Genomic DNA, 21,979 nt, shown 5'->3' on the forward strand with positions numbered 1-21,979 from the left:
TCCTATATCTTGAAGTGAAAATAGTGGAAAGAACACTATGGCTTTGAAGGACATGTTTATATGTAGAAAGACAGTACAAATGTCAAATCATAACAGGCCTTTATGGAAAACATTTCACAGCACATTTGCATGAGGGTTTTGTAACATGTTATGTAACCATATCCTCAGCAACACTACAATAGTATACATACATCCATATAACAACAGACATGCACCATACCATAGACGTGTTTTCTACAGTATCAGTCCTGTAAAAGCATTTAAAGCACATCACTTGTCTGGATAGAACCAATCCATGAATTGTCAATATTGTAACAGACCAAGTACAGTCTTTCCAATGTTACATTTGGGAAATAGAGCACATGAATATGCTAGTAAAATATGATCAATTACAATACATATAACATTCAGCTTTGATTATAAAATACAGGTATTTTAAAGGTTGACTTCAGACAGAAATTCTAAAATAACGAGATATATCAATAAAATAATTATCAGACTCTACAGGTTGAGTTTGAACCAGAATCCTGTGGAGAAAGACATTAATACTGAAGGAGTGAGTGGTCTACAGTCAGCAAAACATTATTCAGATTCTATATTGCTGGTGAGCTGGAAGAAACTTATCAAAAACTATAGATGTTAATCCACGACCACCAAAGGCACAACTGGTAGAGTTGAAGCATTACGACGACCCAAGTCGTAGTTTAAATAGATTGAAATGCACTTCCAATTTCTCTGTAGATATGTGTAGGAATAAGTGTTTTTACTACATGGCAATAAATGAAGGCTTTGAAGCTGTTTAAAAAGTGAAAGTAAAGACACATTGAGACATGCAGACAAACAGAGCATACAACACACACCATTCTCCTTCCTGTTCAATGACTATAGGATTCCTGATGTCACAAATTTTTGGACATGATCACATACAATAACAAATAGCCTATTTTCCTTAATCTATAATATTTTCTGTAAACTATCAAGCTATATCTATGCATTATCTAAATTGCAGCTGCAAATCCACCATTTCCCTGTTAAGTTATTAGTGGAAACTATTATACTGGAGCAAGGGGGGGGATCTAGGTTTTGAAATGCAACAATATCACACTTCTACAATTTATAATATAATATAATATATATATATATATATATATATATTTTTTTTTTTTTATCAGATAAGCTAGAAATTTGGTTAAACATCAATCTTTTTTCATTAGATTATGAAAATGTTCTGGTAATAAGTAGGCTATATAGTAAGACTGTTTGACTATCAGCTGTTGTCAGTTGGCCGTTAAGTTGGTTATAGTGAAAAGCTGCATGACGTTCAGTGGCGTGAAAGTAGGTGTTGTAGTAAGGTTTGAAGAAAACCCAGCTGTGAAACAAAACCTTGGCTGAAAAGAATGTTCACATCATCTCATGGGAATACAGGCGGCATCTTCCCAGGGAAATCAGAATTGACACTTTCAGACTTGAGACTTTAAGGCAACATTGTCCTTAATAAAAGGATGACCTGTTCATGTGAATTGCTTTACAAAATGGAGGAGTTAAGGTCATTCTCTTTCAGGTAAAAACAAATAAATATATATATACACACACAAGCAGGGGGCTTTACATTATTTACGCCATGGGATTTTGTATCCTCAAGCGTGCATCAGCCTGCACTGACCTAATAACATTTGGCACAAGGGAGAAGGTCAACTTAATCACAGCAACAAATGTTCTTCAGCAGATCCTCAAAGCAACAAACTATGACACAGTGTGTGGGTGAATGTCCATGTGTATGTGACTGTGCACGCACACTCACACGGCACCCATCAGGCTCTCCTCACTCCCTCTTCATGAAGGCCTGCATCAGGTCCATGGGCAGAGGGAAGATGATGGTGGAGTTTTTCTCAGCAGCGATGGTGTTGAGGGTCTGCAGGTAGCGCAGCTGAAGGCCTGACGGAGACTCAGCGATCACCAGAGACGCCTCCTTCAGAGCCCGTGATGCATTCACCTCCCCCTCCGCTGCAATTACCTAAACAGACAGGAGATGAGGCAGGAAGGAGGAACCAGGACAGATAAGGACAGTTAGGTAATTACAGACAAAGAAGTTGACCATTTACAGACGTCAAGTAAATGAGTCCATATGGAGAGAAACCAGCATGGATGATTAAATCAATACCAGAGAGCCTTATACTTCTTAATCAGCAGATTCAATATGGGAAGTCAATATCCAATTAGTTTAATGGCTGCTGGGAGGAGACTCAGACAGAGCTGCATGTGCTCCGTTCTAGGCTCTGACCATCCATTCAGGCTAAACGGAAGGATTGTTATGGCAGGACTTCTGACTTAGAAACAAGGGAGATACGTCGCTCTCATGATTGATTTAGGGAATAAGTCGAGGCACAACGTAAATAATGTTGACATGTGGACTCTGCTGCTCAGAGCAAAAGGACTCAAAGGTGTCTAAAAAGCAGACTAAAGACAGAGCCTCTATGGATGTGTGTTAGCGTGGCGTTCTACCTTAGCCCTGGCCTCGCGGCTCGCCTCCGCCTCAGCTGCCATAGCCCTCTGGAGCTGCTGGGGCAGTTTGACGTCTTTGATCTCCACCCGCTCCACCTTAATCCCCCAGTCATCCGTGGCATCATCCAGTGTAGACTGAGCACAAGAGGACAAGGTCACTCAGATCAGAATATCCCCATAACCCTGGAAATACATACGTTCTAGCAGACTGTACAAGAAAAGGTATCGCTGCAATCAATGTTCCAGGCGGTGGTTTTGTGTCTTCCTGAAGCGCTGCACTAAACTAACCGCCTCGGTTTCATTTTCTGCCGCTGCAGCTTGGTTTGGAGCCATAGATACATGTGTTGTCATTGTAAATAATAGAATCTGCTAATAATATGGTATTACAGGGCCACAAAGATTTAGGCAGTTTATAACTGTTCAGTTTTTGTCAAGTATTATTATTAGGCTACAAATAAATCCATAAAATGTGTAAAGAGTTGTTGCATTTTCCATCTAACCCCGTGGGAATGCAAGAGAGAAATGGAATGGAAAGAACAAACATATCGGTGTGTCTCAAAACCATCTAGCTGACCTTCAGAACCAACAGGTTTTGTGTCTTCATTAACCAATGATTAACAGGGCTGTGCAAGGCAGGGCACGCATCCAGATTAGTGACCAGGTCAACATTAGTTTCATCTTCTCCAGTTGACTAAGTAAACATCCATGTAAAATACCATTTAGCAGCATACTATGGATATATAATTTTAAGTAATGATATTCAAAGGATGATTTCAGATCTTGTGTTGCTTGGTTGGTCGAAACAGCACAGCAGTCAGAAATGTGTCACAGTCTTCAATCATGGGATGAAGATGTAACACATTCAGGGGAATTGATTAGGATGTTTGTGTGGAGGTAAAGGGTACGTGATCCCTTTGACAGAGTGAGGTGCGGTCAGCCCAAGGCTTCTGTCCCTGTAATTTCTGCTGCCTAGGCCATATCGGTCTGATGTCTCCAGACCTGAAATGGCCTGCTAACATGATAACCTTAAAAGTTAAAAAACCCAGGTAAAATTTGGCATCTTCTGTTATTTGTGACCTGAATTAATACAATAAGGGCATTACCAGAATCACAAGGAATAAATACTGTGATTACCAAGCACATTCCATAAACTGACCTTGGATGATAGCCATTCGGTGAACTGTATTATGGGAACTGTGACTTCCTGTTCCACACAAAAGGGAGAAAAATTGGCTAGTCCCCAGGGATCTGATCCCGGGCCTGTGGAGCATGGTGCATATATCTCCAGCATGACCATGGGTTGGGACAGAACTTGCTGCTGAATACAGGGCAAGTCCTATTTCTGATTTTCATATCGGCTTACTCCTCCAGAACACTGTGATTTAACTGCCGCACCATGGAAATTCCAAACAAATTCCAATAACATTTGAAATGTTTTATTAAAAACAAATTCATGAAATGTTTCATCAAAAGACAATACAACATCTGATAACCTTGTTTTAACACTAGGAAAGCCAAATGCCTATGTGAATCTGCGTTTGAGTTTGTAATTAAAATAAAACTGCCATTTTGAAAGCTACCCCCTCCTCCTTCCATTACATTGTTCCATTGTCAGAATTCTAAACTGACAAACAGAAAAACGATTTACCAGTTTTTCTTAACGTTATCCGATTTAATCGCCCATAGCCCACGGCGCGTACCCAAATGCTAAGGCTAAGCCCTGAATGTATTGTGATCCTAGCAACGCCTCTGGCCGATACATATGCTAATGATGAAAAAAGGCGTTCGGCCCTGGCTGTTAATATAAGTTTGAAAGGGTTGGTGGCCCTAGTGTTAAAAACAGTACCTCAACTTCTTGTCTTTTCCAATGGTGATGTACTTGCAACTACACAGTGGGGTATGCAAGATAGGTGAATGTTCCCAGGAGTCTGGTCCATTCACGTTCTTGCTATTAATACAAAGGGCAAAGTCTGTATGGACGTTTTTGTTTGAATCGAAAGGGTTGCTGTGAGGTGACTGGATTGTGTCCGGTGCGTGTTTGAGTACCTGCATGTTGTGGGCTATCTCCTCCCGGTCAGACAGGATCTGAGCCAGGTTCTTGGTGCCCAGGACATTCCTCAGCGTGGTCTGCGCTAGCAGGCGGGTGGCAGCGTCAGCATTGGTGATGTTGGCCACAGCCAGGGTGGCGTTCTGAACGCGGTAGTACACCACTCCATCGACGCTGACCGTCACGGAGTCCTTCGTCAAAACCTGGAGAAGAAGGGTGTTACTACTGACGACCCGGACGCCAACAGGGTACCGCCCAGGGTATTACCAGCGGTAACAGGGCGCTCACCTCCTGAGGGGGGATGTCGAAGGTGATGGTGCGCATGTCCACGTTGATGAAGCTATCTGTGCAGGGCAGGATGAAGAACAGGCCTGGGGGTGACGTGCACACGCACAGAAAACAAAGGTTAGACAGCAAAGCGTAATGCTAACATTAAAACTTCATACATTGAGATAATATCAATGTCTGAAACAGCAGCGTCATCTTTTTTGACAGTTTGGAGGTGGGCTGACGTGGTGAGGAACAGTCTTGTTAGTTTCTCCGGGACAGATCGCTGGGTCGCTGTCCCTGGCCGCCGAGGGCCAACACAGAGACCCTAGCCCGACGGTGATGGAGGAGGTTCAGGATTCAAAACGTTTTTCAAATTCAGCTGTTGAAAGTAGTACATCCACAGGTGCTTCTTCTTGGTGATCCCTAGGGACAAGTTGGAGGGGTGGTGGGCACTTCCTGAAGCCAATCACAATTCCACATTTTTATCAGAAATGTTTAGGATGCAATTTTGTACGCACCCAAAAAGGGTCTGGTATGTAAATGCGGGTGAGTTAATGAGAAACACTATATTTCTACTTAAGATATTTTATGGACATTTTCTCATATTACAATGAAAACATTCGACATAACGCCCCTTTAAGTTCCAGGTTATTATGACTTCACCAGGTCAACGGCTGTCAAAGAGCCAGACAGGCAAGCAGAGTTTTGTGGTAGTTCAAAGACGGTGCTGAACACAGTAGAGCGGTTGACCAAACAAAGACCCAGCACAGATACTGAGTATAATCCAGTGAAGCACAAACAGACTGCTGGGCATGATCTTGTGAGATATTTACTCCACCATTCTTCTGGTGTATATGTCCTGCCAAATAAAATGTGGGAGTCGCAAAACACTCCTTTAACGGAAGCAACCGGAACAAAACGGGTCTATTGGACAAAACGTTCCCTTCCTGCTTTGTTCCGTGTGATTCAGTTGAAAAAATATTTGGTTAGCTGGAATGAATACATGACCCTTGTGCAACCTTTACTCACGCACATATACATTTCTGTCTGAGACTTCGAGCCAAGTGACAACTGGCCCTGGTAACATTGTATGGGAAGGCTGTAGCGCAGTAGCACGCTCTCCTATTGCAAAGCCTCATGGAATAATATAACACTCCATGCATTCCCACCCTAAAATAGCGTCGTCCACTCACCCCAACAACTGGGTTAAGGATAAGACAGATTAAGACCCATACATAAAGAGTCAGAGAAACTTGTTTGATAAAATGCAAGTACTGACTAACCTTGTCTGTTTACATGATATGGAGGGAGGGAGAGCACAGCAATAATGAGCACAGTTTAATTAGGGAAGCCAAATATTAAAGTTAATGCTGTCGATTACACCCTAGGTCTCTGGAAAGCCAAGTCAAGTGAGTGTTCCCCTCTCCCTGAAAGAGAGTCTATTATTAAAGCGTGGCTGTTTTGGAATCCTGACGGCTCATGTTTCATCCATGACCAGCGTAACGGAAGGCTCCCAACACTCAAAAAGCTAAAATGAGGTTGTTACTGTGAACAGTTTGGAGGTTTGAGATTAGTCTTGTAATAGCGTTATCTTGGCACATTGTAAAAGGGATAGTGTGAGACCGGCTAAGTATAAAAATGGACACAAAGCTAGATAACATTTGGGGCAGCAGGTTTACCTTGCATTTGGAGCATTTGACCTGTAACTAAAATAAATGGATCTATTGCAGTCAGTTCAACTTCGTGACACAGAAAATTTGACTTTTTCTATATCAAGTGAGCTCATTTCTATGAAAGAAGAGATTTCAATTAATACTTGATGGTTAATGTAAATTAGAATCTGCCGCCTCTGATCGCAAGGCCCTGCAGAATGTGGTGAAATCAGCAGAGCGTGTCATCGGCTGCCATCTCACCTCCGTGCAAGGCATCTGCCACACACAATGCCTGAGGAAAGCACGGAACATCATAAAAAACGACAGCCACCCAGGCTATGGTCCGTTCACACTGCTGCCATTTGGGAGACATTACCCAAGCATCAGAGCACGGACTTCCAGACTCACATTTTCTTTTTCTCCAAGGCCATAAAGCTGCTTACACATCAAAACCGGCAACCGTTGCCTCCTCCATTAAGGGGCTTACACACTGGAAGCGGCAATCGCAGCCTCCTCCATTATGTTCAATGAATCCTCGACGACAGCTTTGCCTCCTACCCTGGCGGCAGCGAAAGCAGAAATCTGTAGCAAGGGGGCTGCCACCCACAAGAACGTGCACAATACTTGGTCCTGCCGCTGAAGCTCAACCATGTTTAACTTTTGCCTCTTGCCACTGGATGGTAGCCAATCGGGGATTGTGCTTTTGTCACCATCGCAACAATGGAGGATCGATTAATGCTGGTAGTACCCATAGTATCATAGTACCCAGAGTTAAATTTACGCAACGTCCAATTATTATAAAGATAGTAACAAAGCGAATTGGCCATAATTCCCTGAATGAAAAAAAGTTTAGCTTGTTGTTTGTGTTCGCCATATTTATTTATGAGGCTGCATAAAGTGTGCTAGGCTACTTGAGGTGCTAAGTTACAGTTCCACAGGGAAACTGTGTTAAAAATGTTAGTCCTGCACATGAGAAAGTTACGTGTGTGGTTAAACTAGACTGGAGTCCTTTCGGCTGGCGGTTGCTGCTTTTGGTGTGTAAAGAGCTTAATGATTTTCAACCAGCAACACTGATCTACAATCATATTGAACGTTTCAAATGCTCTGGTCCCTTTCTACGTACATTAGCATATTTTAATGGACCAGTTCACCGGCACTATTACACATATTCATAATATTTAATATTTCTATCCATATTGTCCATATTCCCCAGTTCTACACTCTTTGGAATTAGTGCTAGTTTTCATTGTGATGTATATTTTTGCTTTATATCTTTCTTAATGATTACTGCATAGATGTTGCGTGCCATGTCAAAATAATTTCACTGTTCAGAATGACGTGTGTTATTCAGTGCATTTGACAAGCAAGCAAGTTTATTTATATAGCCCAATTCATACATAGAAGCAATTCACTACGAGTATTCACTTTTACTTATTTTGGGGGCCAACAAAAATTCCACCTAAAATGACGATACCTGCATTTTCACTGAACCTGTTACCAAAACACAGGTCTAGTGTTTTACAACTCCATAATTTGAACTGCAAACTGAACCTGTGTTTTATTTGGTTTTTATATGTTTTTGGTTTTTACTGTGGGCAAAGAGGCATAGCGTTCGAAACCACAGGGTCTTCGGCCCTCACAACCTGTCCATCACATATGTTACCTGGCCCTTTGGCACCTCCGCGTAAAATCCGTCCCAGGCGGAAGATGATGGCCCTTTCATACTCCTTCACAATCTGGAAAAGGAAGAAACACAGGCTGGATGGGTAATCATTATGAAGTAGGTCTCACATAACCCCGGCCTGATATTCCTCACACTCTACTGTTATTGGAATGCCACTGACTGATCAGTGTAACACCAATCTCCATTTTCAGGCAGTATATTCTGTACAGCGGCGGTTCTCAACAGAGGCGTCAGAGTTGCCAGGGGGGCCTTCTGGTGACATGGAAAATTTATGATCTGCCGTATTTCCCTGTGTTTTGCTAAATCTATTATTCCTTAAATGTTAACAGGATACCCAGTCCCTGCTAATGAGAAGCACAGTGGCTGACTGATGCTGGCACATCATACTGCGATGACGTGTCTTGAGGCATGGACAGCGTTAGATTTTTTGCCAGATATAGCTCTTTGAATTTAGGCCAGAAAGCGCGATCGTGGTCTCAGACCTGCATCTACTCATATCGACCATTCATACAGCTGTGCTCCCTGGGTTATCCAAACACTTGGATTTTATTTTGTTCCCTTTTTATAATCCATGCATTTGTATTAATTTCTCTCTAACTGTAAATTGCTCTTTGGTCTTCTTCCTTTAGGTTTCACAGCCTGATCGATTATGCTTCAAGTGGGTTTTTTTCTCCATAAAATCTGATAGCCACTTTAATGGTTCACAGTTGGAGGTCAATAGTAAAGTAACTGTGTCCTCATTAGGGCATTTACTTTTAATATGTATCAACTGGAGACTTCCACAACACAGGGACTGAATAAACACAAGCAATGAATTTTTGTTTCAATATTTTTAACTAATATTTCCCAAAATAAAACCAATGTCAGCTTACAACAACAGATCATTTGGTGTTTTAAAATAAAATACCTAACAGAACAAAATGTCATTTTTAACATTTGAAATTCCGTAACATGAGAGAATTGGTTTAAGGGTTTGAATATTTAGTAAGGCACGGTATATAAAAGAACAGCAAAACCGAATTATATAAAATAACATCCATTTGATAATGTCTTGCTCTGAAATGCCCCAAACTAGGAACGCCTACCAGTAGGAATTTTAGCTACTGTCTTGCAACTTTCAACAGCCATTTCATTTCTCTACCAAAATGAAATTCTTGCTCTCAGATGAAATAATAATCAAGTTTGATGAATAGATAGCCGTCATAACTACATGCAGGGCAAATTTAATCATTGAGGATGACACCCAGAACCATCAGCTTATGTAGATGTATGCAGTAGGTAATGAATGTACCTTAATACACATCCATATGGAAATAGGCAGAGTCACCACCATCAGGAGGAGGGAGAATCCGACTATGATCCATCCACAGAGGCCAATGTCAGCATCCGAACTTTCCAGGGCTGAAAGACAACACAAAACATCCCAACTGAGTGAAATACAGCCAAAGACAGAAAACTCCCACATCCCTGTCATCTTCAGAATCAAGCACATCTAAAAAAAAAAAAACGTACACACGTCTTACTATGCAGCCAGCATCGACCAATCGTTACGTAGTACTATAAAGTGTGGTGTCCACAACCAGCTTCCCATCCAGATGACTGTGACATCCTACGACTCTTGCTCTAGATTCCCTTGAACCTCTTCTCACAACAACGCATCAGTCAGCGCCTAACTCTGTACCACACGTGTTCCCGGTAACGGGGCTTTGAGCCCCGACTCGGCCAAACGTCCACGCCCATCCTCTCCATCTCCCTCCACATACCTGTCTTCTTAGCTTCTGATTCCTACTGACCTTTCATGACAATACAAAATAAATATGTATAAAGCTTCACCACTGAGAGAAGGCCAGGGCTGTCTTATCTGATACTCTTTGAAGAGGTAGGGTTTCAGATGTTTTCGGGAGTTGGGCAGGGTCTCTGTTGTCCTAGAATGAGGAAAAAGCTGGTTTCACAATAGAGGTGCCAAGACAGAGAAGAGATATTATTCTGCGCAGAGCAGAACCGGACCTTGGAGCCCTCAGATTGCGGTGCAGGGTTTGACAATTGCATAAAGGGGCCTGCTTTGTGATGTTACAAATAACACCTAAATAGAGATGATTATGGGAGATAATTTAGTGTGGTGAAAACCGGTGTACAGTCTATTGGCAATGTGGGCAAGAGGAGCGCCCTCAAAGATCAAACAGTAATCTGCATGGCTTGGCAATGATGAAAACATGAAAACATTTGTGAATTTACAAATACGTTTTAATTCGAAAGACAGTGTTTCGGTCAAAAGCAGAAAATCCTAATCTTTATTCAACATGCTTATAATTTCACTTACGTTTTAAGATGAGTTTGGCTGTCAGACAGAATTTTCTACATGCGGAAATATTAATGTCAGCTTAATAGATCACATACTTTTATCATCTTCACCCTACACAGAGAGAACTGGTCAACCCTCAGCTTCTGGCTCCTCTCTAGGTTTCTTGCTAGGTTCCCACCCTACTGGGTATTTTTTTCCCAGTCTAGAGCATTAATTGTTAATGCTTGCTGTTTGCGGTTTTAGGCTGGGTATCTGTATAAGCACTTAATCAATATTCCAGATATAAGTGATTGACGATGAGACCAGATTTGGCAATGACATCAGTTGTTTTTAATAATTCCTGGAAAAACTCCTTGTTTCCGGGGGATGGAAACCTGTCAAATTACAACCATGTACTTGTTAAGGTGAATAATATGTTATATATAAACTGATTTCCTATAGGCTACACAGCCATAAAAATATATTTCTCATGTAAAACCTAAACCAGTGACGTGCGGTCTGGGTGGGGTTTTGGAATAAATAGAATGTATGATAATGTGTTGCAAATAAAAGGTTCTGCAGTGATTATTGATTTGTCAACAGAAAAAAAAAAATTATATACTCCAGAAATTTTTATTTCGATTTTGTGGGAGTCGGGAGAGCGCGTATAGTAGTACATAGTAGCTGCTTCATTCTGCACATAGTAGTACAGCATGAAGCAGCTGTTAAGAAAACTACAGTTACCTACTTGCGAAAAGTGTAGATCGCAACTTGATCTTTACATTAGCCTTACTCGCATTCCAACTATTAAGTGAATTTGATTGGACAAAAAGGCCACTGAGCTAGCACATATTTTGCTTAAGGCATAAATGTAACGGAAACCGACCAATTATGCGGCAAACATCTTTCAAACTACATACAAAGTGCAAATTGAAAAATGCAACGGCAAACACCAACTCGCCACACATTTTTCAGCAGATTGTAGCTGGACCAGCATGGCGCACCACAATAGCGTTTTGTAGGGTGTGTCCCGGTCCGGTCCCAAAGCTTTTTTTGATCATGTATTGTCTTGACCAAAATAAATACACATTTTGTAAACAAAATAACCATAATAAATCATCCGGATTACCTGCTTGACGTTCCTGTCTTTTACAGGCTCTGGCTGAAATTGTTTCTTTTCCGTCTTCCTCCATTTTGAAACAGTTTATTCACGGATCACACGCCTGATAGCCTAGGTTATTGATCTCAGCGATATCGCTTCAGTTTGGTAAACTACATGTGCATGGATAAAAATGAGTTTGTGTTTACGTCACACAGCGTCATCGGGGGAGGTACAGCCACTAACATCATAGACCGGAAGCCAGATAAACAACCGGATGTTTACATCTGAAGCATCAGGTTATTTTCAACGAGGATAGATATATGTATTTGATGTTATGGGACTGTACTGGCAATGGTTTGTGGAGCAAGATGGAATGTTGTGACATTCTTCCGATTTGCGAATTGATTAAATATTAAGAGCTAAATATGTTTTTCTGCTTCCAGAAGAATCTGTGGCAAATTGAGAAATTGCAGTATGAGCACATAACGTAGGGAATTCTTAACAGAAACGTGCTAGAGCGTAAATATAACCCGCACAATTGCGCAAGCTCGTTATGGCTTTCCCCTTTTACTAGATTCTGCTTACTTGGTTTTACTTTTACAAGATTTCAGCGGAAAACGAGAGCTTGTTGACATCTCGGTTCAGTTTTAAAATCTTTCCTAACATCGTTTTCTTCATTTTCATCGACTTTGTCACCCCCTTCTGGCATCCTTATGAGTCGAGCCTTACGAGAAGCAAAGAGAAAAGCCAAGTGGTGTTTGTGATCGCACGAATCTTCATATTCAGAAGTGGTGAAGAAACTGAACTGATTAATGCCACCTGGAGAAGTAAACATGTACAGAATAAACATTTGCAATCCGCTCAATTGTTTTCCATTTTCTAAATTGAGGGAGTGGTTGATCATGTAGCATCAATCCGTCTATAGGTTCGTCACCATACAGTTGTGCTCGTAAGTTTGCATACCCTGGCAGATTTTGTTACATTTTGGCATTGATTTTGAAAATATGACTGATCATGCAAAAAAAAAAACTGTCTTTTATTTAAGGATAGTGATCATATGAAGCCATTTATTATCACAGTTGTTTGGCTTCTTTTTAAATCATAATGAGAACAGAAATCAACCAAATGGCCCTGGTAAACATTTTACAAACCCTTGAATGTTTAGCCTTGTTACAGACACACAAGGTGACACACACATGTGAATATGTTAATTAAAGGTGAATTTCCCACACCTGTGGCTTTTGAAATTGCAATTAGTGTCTGTGTATGAATAGTCAATTGGTATATTAGCTCTCATGTGGATGCACTGAGCAGGCTAGATACTGAGCCATGGGGAGCAGAAAATAACTGTCAAAAGACCTGTGTAACAAGGTAAAGGAACTTTATAAAAAAAAAAGGAAAAGGATATCCAAAGCCTTGCAAATGCCAGTCAGTATTATTCAATCACTTATTAAGAAGTGGAAAATTCTGGGATCTCTAGATACGAAGCCAAGGTCAGGTAGACCAAGAAATATTTCAGCCAAAACTGCCAGAGGAAATGTTGGGTATACAAAGAAAAACCCACAGATAACCTCAGGAGAAATACAGGCTGCTCTGGAAAAAGACGTGGTTGTTTCAAGGAGCACAATACAACAATACTTGAACAAAAATTAGCTGCATGGTCGAGTTGCTAGAAAGAAGCCTTTACTGCACCAATGCCACAAAAAAGCCTTGTTACAATATGCCTGACAACACCTTGACACGCCTCACAGCCTCTGGCACACTGTATTTGGAAGGACGAGACCAAAATCAAGCTTTACGGTCACAACCATAAGCACTGTGTTTAGATAGGGGTCAGCAAGGCCTATAGTGAACAGAATAACATCCCCATTGTGAAGCATGGTGGTGGCTCACTGATTGGGTATTGGGTGGGGCGTGAGCTCTAAAGGCACAGGGAATCTTGGGAAAATTGATGGCAAGATGAAGGCAGCATCTTATCAGAATGTTTTCACTGGCAGACAATTTGCATTCTTCTGCATGAAAGCTGCACATAGAACGCTCTTGAACTTTCCAGCATAACAATGACCCTAAGCACAAGGCCAAGTTGATCCTCCACTGGTTACAGCAGAAAAAGGTGAAGGATCTGGAGTGGCCATCACAGTCTCCTGACCTTAATATTATCGAGCCACTCTGGGGAGATCTCAAACGTACGGTTCTTGCAAGACAATAAAAAAACTTGCATGACCTGGAGGCATTTGGTCAAGAAGAATGGACCACCTGCAAGAATTCGGGGACTCATAGACAACTATTACAAAAGACTCCACGCTGTCATTGATCCTAAAAAGGGCAATACACAATGCTAAGAACTAAGGGTATGCAGACTTTTAAACGGGTCAGTTAATTATTTTCCTTTTTGCCATGTTTTGTTTTATGATTGTGCCATTCTGTCATGACCTACAGTTGAATGTGAATCCCATAAGAAACAAAAGACACATGTTTTGCCTGCTCACTCGTGTTCTCTTTACAAATTGTACAGATATTACCAATTCTCTAAAGGTATGCAAACTTTTAGATCAGGGACACTACTGTTATGATGTCATTCATACGTGACTGAGTTGGAGTCGTACATGGAAAAAAAAGGGAAGTCGTACATGGCCACAATAGTGAGTGAACAGGGAGTTCAGGTGGCTTAGCAAGCACCTATGGGGATGTTGACACTCAGTGTAACAAGCTCACATCATTGTCCACTTAGCTACAGTCCAAAAAAATCAGGAGCTCTCTTCCTGGGGTGCAAGCAAAACATAAAATATGGCTTAATAGAGAAGATAAAGTAAAAATTTGGAAAGACATATAGTTGAAACCCTCTCCCAGCCTCTGGTGTACAGAATGTTTACCTCTAGAATCTTGCCTGTGATATCTCCATTCTGTTTGTTTGCATCCTGAAAAACATCCCAGTCTTTCATGATGACACAGCTACCAATGTACTTGGAAATTTCATTTAGGTTCCTTACAGGATTGCCACAGACGGATAGACTGGAGAGACAACTCACTGGGAGCAGCCATAGGCCATGAAGGTTCCCGATCCACTGACCCCTGATAATGCCTGGAGGATAAACCAGACTAATCACAGATATTATGATTAGATACGCTACATTACTCAAATATCATGATTAGATCTAACACATTACCCAAATGTTATGATTAGGTTCAATATATTACCCAAATATAAGAATTCAATCTGATACAAGACAAAAATATTATGATTACCTCAGAAACATTACTCAAATGTAACGGTCATCATACTTTTGGTCATTCATATTTGTGGACTTAATTTTATAGTGCATAGTAATAGTGTTTATTAATATTTAGCCCATTTAGATGTGAATTGCTTATAGAAAAGTACTGTATGCTTGCCTAATTCACAGACAGGGCTACAAGCAAGTAACACCCAAGAAGGTTTAGTACCATTACAGTTTACACGATAGATAACTGGATCATCATTTAGCCTGATCACTTATATGCCTTGTGTCAAATGAATAGCTCACTGGTTAGCAGATGTAGGTGAACCTACAGCTTAGTCCACAGCGCACCATAGTTGGGTGGTCAAAGTAACCCTGGCTCTTTGCCAACAATTCCTCCACTGGGTCTGTCTTTCCAGGCTCCATCCCCATAACAGCTCTGCAATTCCTGGAGGTGCGATTATCCCGGGAAAGCGAAGGGATATAGGCTGCCTGCATGCATTGGAGTGGCCGGAAAAAAACATGCCGGCTAATCCTCTTTTAATTAGGATAAGGGGAGGGGATCTGGGACCCGTCTTGGATTAGTCACAGCACATTGACAAAGCACCAAGCTGGGACCAGTGCGCTGGACTGGCTGGCATTGGCTAGTTAGGGCCGACGAATGCCCTCCCAGGTATGAAAGAATAGTTTCCCTCTGAACTTTTCCTCTAATGCTTAAGGTTCTTCTGTCCCTCCGGTGTGCTTGGTGGAGAAGTTACAGAATGAGATTCGCTCGTTTTTCCAATATCTCTCCCCTCTGTACACAATGTGTGCTTCCTCCCTTTTCTTATTATTCTTCTCCTTTTCTAGTCCCCCGTCACCCTCTCAGCCTCCATTTTCTCTCTCCTATTTCCCATGTCACCTCCTCCCGTTCTGTCTCTTTTTCTGACGCTCTTCATTTCCACCATACATTACTAATGGAGAAGAGAAAACCCTCACGAGAGTAAGGATGGAGTTGAGAACAAAAGGATCCTTAAACCAATCACATGCTCATACAATAAGAGGACACGATGGATTCTCATGAAATCAGTTTTGACAAATCAGTAGAAAATTGAGTTTTTTTAAAAACTATTAATCATCTCCAAAAAGTCAACGATCATTTTGAGTGCTAAGATGTCTAGTTTTTGGAAAAGTGGGTTTTAAATACATTTTTGACCTATTTTCATACTCTGAAATGTAATTTACAAAATGATTCCACATGAGATTCTTAGAAATGTTTTCCCCACTTTCCATAAAAGCAAACTAAACACAAATGATGTTGTTTTTGTCTGTCTATGAATCATAATGTTATGTTAGTAGAAGTTCATAAGTAAATGTAAATAAAGTATTGTTTACTCATTATGCCTCATCTTAGATTAGTTAATGACTCACTAATATGTCTACAGAAACTCTCTTTGTTCAATTGTCAATTGTCAATTTGCATCTGTCATTACCATTAATACTGAAATTGGGAAAATAGTATATCAATGGTACCATTCCATTTTCAGCATTTACATTTTCAGTGTTATGTCTAACTCATGTCTTTACATTAGGGAAGCACTGTTAAAAATATAACACATACATTACACTTGTAACACACACTATACCTAATACTTGTACAATTCCTGCCCTCTTCTATTTGCACTTCTGGTTAGATGCTAACCGCATTTTGTTGAACTATGACAGTAAAGTTGAATCTAATCTAAAACATTTATTTTTTCTTTTCTGAATATGCTGCAGCATTGCGGATTTTCTGTAAATGGGGTTATGTGCATAATAAAAACATTGTCTTAGATGTGATCTCTGAATTAAATGTTAAATATTATATATATATATATATATATATATATATATATTTATTTATGTTAATCTGTTGCAACACAAACAAGACCAGTTTTGTTTGTCATTGGTGGAGGATTTAATAGTTGTGTTGTCAGGAGTGGGGAGTTAAAAGTCCTGAAGACTAGAGGGCAGTATTGCTCTCCTAACTGAAACATTTCTGTTTGGTGCATGCCGTATAGAACAAGGATGGAGCAGCACCTGGAAAGAGTAGGTTTATAATCTAGGACATTGCACAACTAACAGCTCTATCAATCAAGCAACAATTTTTACAGAAACTAATATCTACAGAAATCTTTAATATTGTAATGCAGTTCTATGTTTCTGCATTTTGTAGATTGAAATGAATCATGTGGAATAAAAAATACACAGTTGGTAAAGCAAGCCGTTTGCATTTGTTTTCACCGTTTCTGTAGATCAAACCGGCTTCCATGTATTACATACACATTAAATATACAGTGACTCACAGTTCACATGTGTATGCTGTAGTCTGAATATCAGACTGCCTTTTATGCTTTAAATATATCCGGTCTACACCAAACAAGACAAGTTTTCTCTTGTTGCAGTGAAACACTGGAAAAAGCCAATCCCACTTCGCGTGAACATAATCACCAGTTAGTAACAAGTCCAGGGGTTTTCACCCTATCACACACTCTCTGTTTGATAACCTTAGAAGCTTTGCATTTAACGTCATTTATATACAACCTTGTGTTTTTTCCTCATCCTGCCTTAGCAGTAGTCGTTGTGTGGTGCCATTCCAGAGCATTATGATAATGTAAGAGCTGATACAACCCCTGCCTCCCATTCTTCCTGTTGGTACCCAGGTAGTGTGTTGCCGCCGAGCCTGTGTTTGGCATTCTGCTCCACTTCTACCAGAGAAATGAGTTCTCTCTCAACTTACAGAGGAAACAGTGCCCACACAGCTGTTCTCCCCTGAGCCGGTGTACATAAAACATAAAAGCCGGGCCTATATGAAAAATGCACAGAGCTCTGGAATATAATGTGCTTTATACCCTGTGTGGAGAGAAGAGATAGATAAAGAGAGAGGCCTGCCCCGGATAGATTCTCTTTCTCCTCAGTCCGTTTGACTGCAGAGCTTGGATGGCTGCCTGCGCAAACATTTACTCGCCACACTCCATACGCGTATCACATTACAAAGATTGATTGCTTGTTTGCCTCTCGCCCACCGCTGTTTCATTGGCCAATATGAAATCAAATGGGATTTTTGAAACAAGGCAATTGGAAGGGCAGAATTGTTATGCACAGAACAAGTGGCTTCCTCTGTGCCAAGTGTGAAGGACAGGCTTATGGGCCTGTGTGTGTTTCCAGTAAATTAATATCGTTGTTCTTCTTGTGTATTGAAGATGCAGTCATCAGAAATCAAGATAAAAATGACTGTAACGGTGCATGAGGCAGAACAGAGGATGCTGCTTTTTACACCGAATAACCACGTACTACTTGACACTTCAACTGCATCAAATTGACGGTGATGTGTCCTTATGAAATATATGTTATTACAAGTATTTAAAATGTCCTTCTACATTTTATTGGAAAGTGTATGTTTACTAAAATGTAGATGTGAGGACCATCTACAGTGCACTCGGGTAGCTCCTAATTTAAAAGAGCTACTATAGGTAACATAAATTGATGCTGCAGGACACAATTAATACATTAATATGTATTTAGGTTCAAATTACTCCAGGTATTTAGGTTCAAATTACACCAGGTATTTAGGTTCAAATTACTCCAGGTATTTAGGTTCAAATTACACCAGGTATTTAGGTTCAAATTACTCCAGGTATTTAGGTTCAAATTACACCAGGTATTTAGGTTCACATTACTCCAGGTATTTAGGTTCAAATTACTCCAGGTATTTAGGTTCAAATTACTCCAGGTATTTAGGTTCAAATTACTCCAGGTATTTAGGTTCAAATAACACCAGGTATTTAGGTTCACATTACTCCAGGTATTTAGGTTCAAATTACTCCAGGTATTTAGGTTCACATTACTCCAGGTATTTAGGTTCAAATTACTCCAGGTATTTAGGTTCAAATTACTCCAGATGTTTAGTTTCAAATTATCACAATGTACTTTGTTTACAGTTCATCCAGGTATGTACATTAGGTGGAAATTACTAGAGGTATTTTGTTTCAAACTACTAGAGGTATTTCAACTAAATCACTACATATATTTAGATTAGAAGTGTTGTCTTATGTTCACCTTGTTAGGGTCTTGGGGCACTACAGACAGAAAAACTAAAAAACAAATGTTCCAGAAATAGAGGGTGCAGGTAAAAACTCCTACTGAACAATAGAAAACGCATTAATCCCAAGACGTAGCATTCAGAGAAGATCGAAGCCGACATTACTCTCTGTTCAAGGTGACCCGCAGCTTTTACCCCAGTCTTTTCCAACCAACTAAACCAGCAAATGTGAATCAATCTTTAGCATGTTTTAATCAATAGTGGAGTGAAAGTAGATCAAAATGAGCATACAGAGCCAGGCCGGAGAACGGGGCTGAGCGAAGCGCGGGACTCCGGGCAGCTGCGGTGTGTCAGAGTAGCTCAAGTGGAAGTAAGAGGCCAGATCAGGTGCTTTGACCCTGGGGACGGAAGGTCAGCGCACAGGATACTGTGTTTCTCTTCAGCTAACCCGCTTTCAAAATAACCAAACCACTCTCTGGGACCCCAGGCAACCGCAGATTAGCCCCCCTCCGCCGCACCGTGCCTTCCATCGCCAATATGTAGCCTCTTCTCTCTCTCCGTGTCTCCTCGTTCCCTCACTGGCTCCCTCACATCGTTAGCATTTAGATAGACGAGACCAGAGAGGCCTGGGTAATAGGCTTTCCCCTTCCCTCCAGCCCTCCTTCCCCTCTTGCTCAAATCAGCTGAAGTGAGAGGGATTAAATCAAAAGAACAACAGTGATGATGAGAGGGAGAGCGAGGGAGAGAAAGAGAGAATCAGAGGGGAAGGAGGAGAGAATCACGCTCTATTGGCTATGAGCTCATTAACCGAAGCCTTGACAGAATTGATGTTAGAGGTGATTGGAGATTATCACATTTAGGGAATACTTCATCCCCTTATCTCCCACCCCTCCCCTCTCCGTCTCCCCTCTCTGTCTTTTCTCTCTGTTTCATCCAGGTCAGCTGTCCCCTGCTCAATTCCCCAAGCCCTGGCCTGCAGCAGGAGGGGGCCTCACAGACACCATCAACACTAGCTGTCTGCTTGATCTCCTAATTCTGCTTCATTTAAACTTCATCAACTGTTCCACTGGACCGGAAGAGGGGAAGAATGAAAACAGCTTGGGTGGAAACAGCTTTTTTTCACCCTTTTTTGTCAGATCTCCGATATGACATCCCCATAGCCACCCTCCCTCCCTCCACCCCCCCCAACTCACACACACACACACACACACACACACACACACACACACACACACACACACACACACACACACACACACATGCGTGCAACACCCCCCAGAACCTGACCGACCCCAGGAATAGAAAAACACACTAATCCCCCCCACCCCTCCCCACATCCTTACACAGGGACATTTTGAATGCAACTTCAGCTGATGCAGAAAATGAGATTACTGTATTTAAATGACTATGGTAATACAGAACATGCTGTCGGAGCTCTGTAGAATAGGGGATTTCTCCTGCTCTTATTGTTAGCAGTTTTGCTAAGCGCCATCGTCCTGCTCCTGGTTACAATGGGGTTGTCATCTGAAAGATATTTTTTTATCTTTAGTTCTCCTCTGTTCTCCCCCCACCAGACACACACACACACACAGACACACACACACACACACACACACACAGACACACACTATGTTGTACCCTTATTTTCAGTTTCTCAAAGGACTCAATGATGTGTGTGTGTGTGTGTGTGTGAGTATGTGTATATGTGTGTGTGTGTGTGTGGGTGTGTGTGTATATGTGTGGGTGTGTGTGTGTGTTTATATGTGTGTGTGTGTGTGTGTGGGCCACCCTCTTTAGTCCAGATGCAAGGTGAATGTTGTTCATTCAAGGCCTCACTGCAGTGATTGGACATGCTCACTCTGTCCGTAATCCCTTTTATGTTTGGTATGATACCAACACCCACAGGACCCCCAGCTCCCCCTCCTGGCTCCATTTTAACAACAGAGGCCAGGTGTCAACTGAGTCCCTGGGTCAGATGGTTGCTCATACCTGAGCCACTCTTCAAATGCCCTCTATTTCCAGACCTTGGGACTAAAAGGTTCTATACAACATTGTGGTTAAACATTTTTAATTGACATGAAGTTATTTACATGAAGTTACTCTTAAGGCGATCCTTTAGAAGTGAAATATATCAGATATATTTAATCGGGTATATTTCACTTCAATTAATATTTTTTGGGGAGTCTGTCTTTGCATATCCCTTTAGATATAGCCCTTCAATCAAACAACATGGAGAGAGTTCAATAAAACAATTAGTGTATGTAAGGTGATGTAGATATTATAATAAAGGAAGGAAAACCATTCTGAAACCATTACAGATAGAATGGTGTGGTCCCAAGTCCTTGATCCATTTTATAGTTTATAGTCTCCTTTTGCAATCACTTTGATTAGCTACGCCAATTTAACAGGAACACTTATGTTATTTATGGTAAACATAGAAATACAGGTGCCTTATAGCATTTTTATTGCCCATAGGGAAAGTATTGCATTTTTAGACTTAATCAAATAAAACCCACATTATTATTTTTTTTCTTTTTTTACTGACTTTGAAGTGAGAGTAAGGCTGTACCTACATGTTGCTCTATAGGATATCATTTATGTCAGTTTAGTAAACTGTTGCTTCAAAAAATGTGTACTGAACATTAATAAATATATTTGAGAAAGACAAAAATGTATTTTCTTTTCTACACATCTATTCAATTCATTTAATTACATTGATCTACATTGTCTCTGAACCTAGATTGACATTTAAAAGCCAAGGGAAGGTTTCATTTGCAATTGACTTAACCCCCCCCAAACATAAATAAATAAATAGATTTAAAAATATACCAGGAAGTGAAACATTTGATGTCCATAACATGACCTAACCTTATCCAGTTATCAACAACTAACCACAAAACCATTTAGAAAATTGTTTCTCATGATGCTTAAAAACTATGCTTTACATAGAACTTTTTTTTCATGCTTCTCCAGTCAGTAAAGAAGTGGTTTTAGAGGTAGAACAGCAAGGCCATGAGATTAGGAGAGAACAGACGTCTCTATAAAACACCCTCATTTCCATTCTGACTGGGCTCTTTGGAGGTGATGCTTATGGGTTTGTGTCCATGTCATGCAGGTGCACACCCATCCAATATGTCATTGATTCACTTCCAAAAAAACGAAT

At 40.8% G+C, this 21,979-nt stretch overlaps 1 protein-coding gene across 5 annotated transcripts; it reads right to left on the minus strand.

Moving 5' to 3' along the window:
* Positions 1–82: 82 nt before the first annotated feature.
* stom (stomatin) lies at positions 83–11,751 on the minus strand. 5 transcript variants are annotated; one of them, XM_010893954.4, is made up of 7 exons: positions 11,566–11,751; positions 9,447–9,556; positions 8,135–8,207; positions 4,838–4,920; positions 4,549–4,752; positions 2,503–2,637; positions 83–2,014 (listed from the first exon to the last, which is right to left on the minus strand). In XM_010893954.4, the coding sequence occupies exons 1-7, from the start codon at positions 11,627–11,629 to the stop codon at positions 1,823–1,825; spliced, it is 861 nt and encodes a 286-aa protein (XP_010892256.2). In that variant the 5' UTR covers positions 11,630–11,751; the 3' UTR covers positions 83–1,822. The 5 variants fall into 5 exon arrangements, with proteins under 5 accessions (XP_010892256.2, XP_010892259.1, XP_019909301.1 ...); XM_010893957.4 differs by lacking the exon at positions 11,566–11,751 and adding an exon at positions 9,989–10,079; XM_020053742.3 differs by lacking the exon at positions 11,566–11,751 and adding an exon at positions 9,679–9,982.
* Positions 11,752–21,979: the final 10,228 nt, after the last annotated feature.

The sequence above is a fragment of the Esox lucius genome, chromosome 14 (genome assembly GCF_011004845.1).
Source record: "Esox lucius isolate fEsoLuc1 chromosome 14, fEsoLuc1.pri, whole genome shotgun sequence".
Taxonomy (NCBI): Eukaryota; Metazoa; Chordata; class Actinopteri; order Esociformes; family Esocidae; genus Esox; species Esox lucius.

Bases quoted from the DNA above. Each gene is read 5' to 3' on its own strand.
- stom (XM_010893954.4), bottom strand. From the start codon at position 11,629: ATGGAGGAAGACGGAAAAGAAACAATTTCAGCCAGAGCCTGTAAAAGA. The intron at 9,557-11,565 runs GTAATCCGGATG...GTTGTCTTTCAG, and splicing joins AAGACAGGAACGTCAAGCAG to CCCTGGAAAGTTCGGATGCT. The intron at 2,015-2,502 runs GTAGAACGCCAC...CTGTCTGTTTAG, and splicing joins GCCGCGAGGCCAGGGCTAAG to GTAATTGCAGCGGAGGGGGA.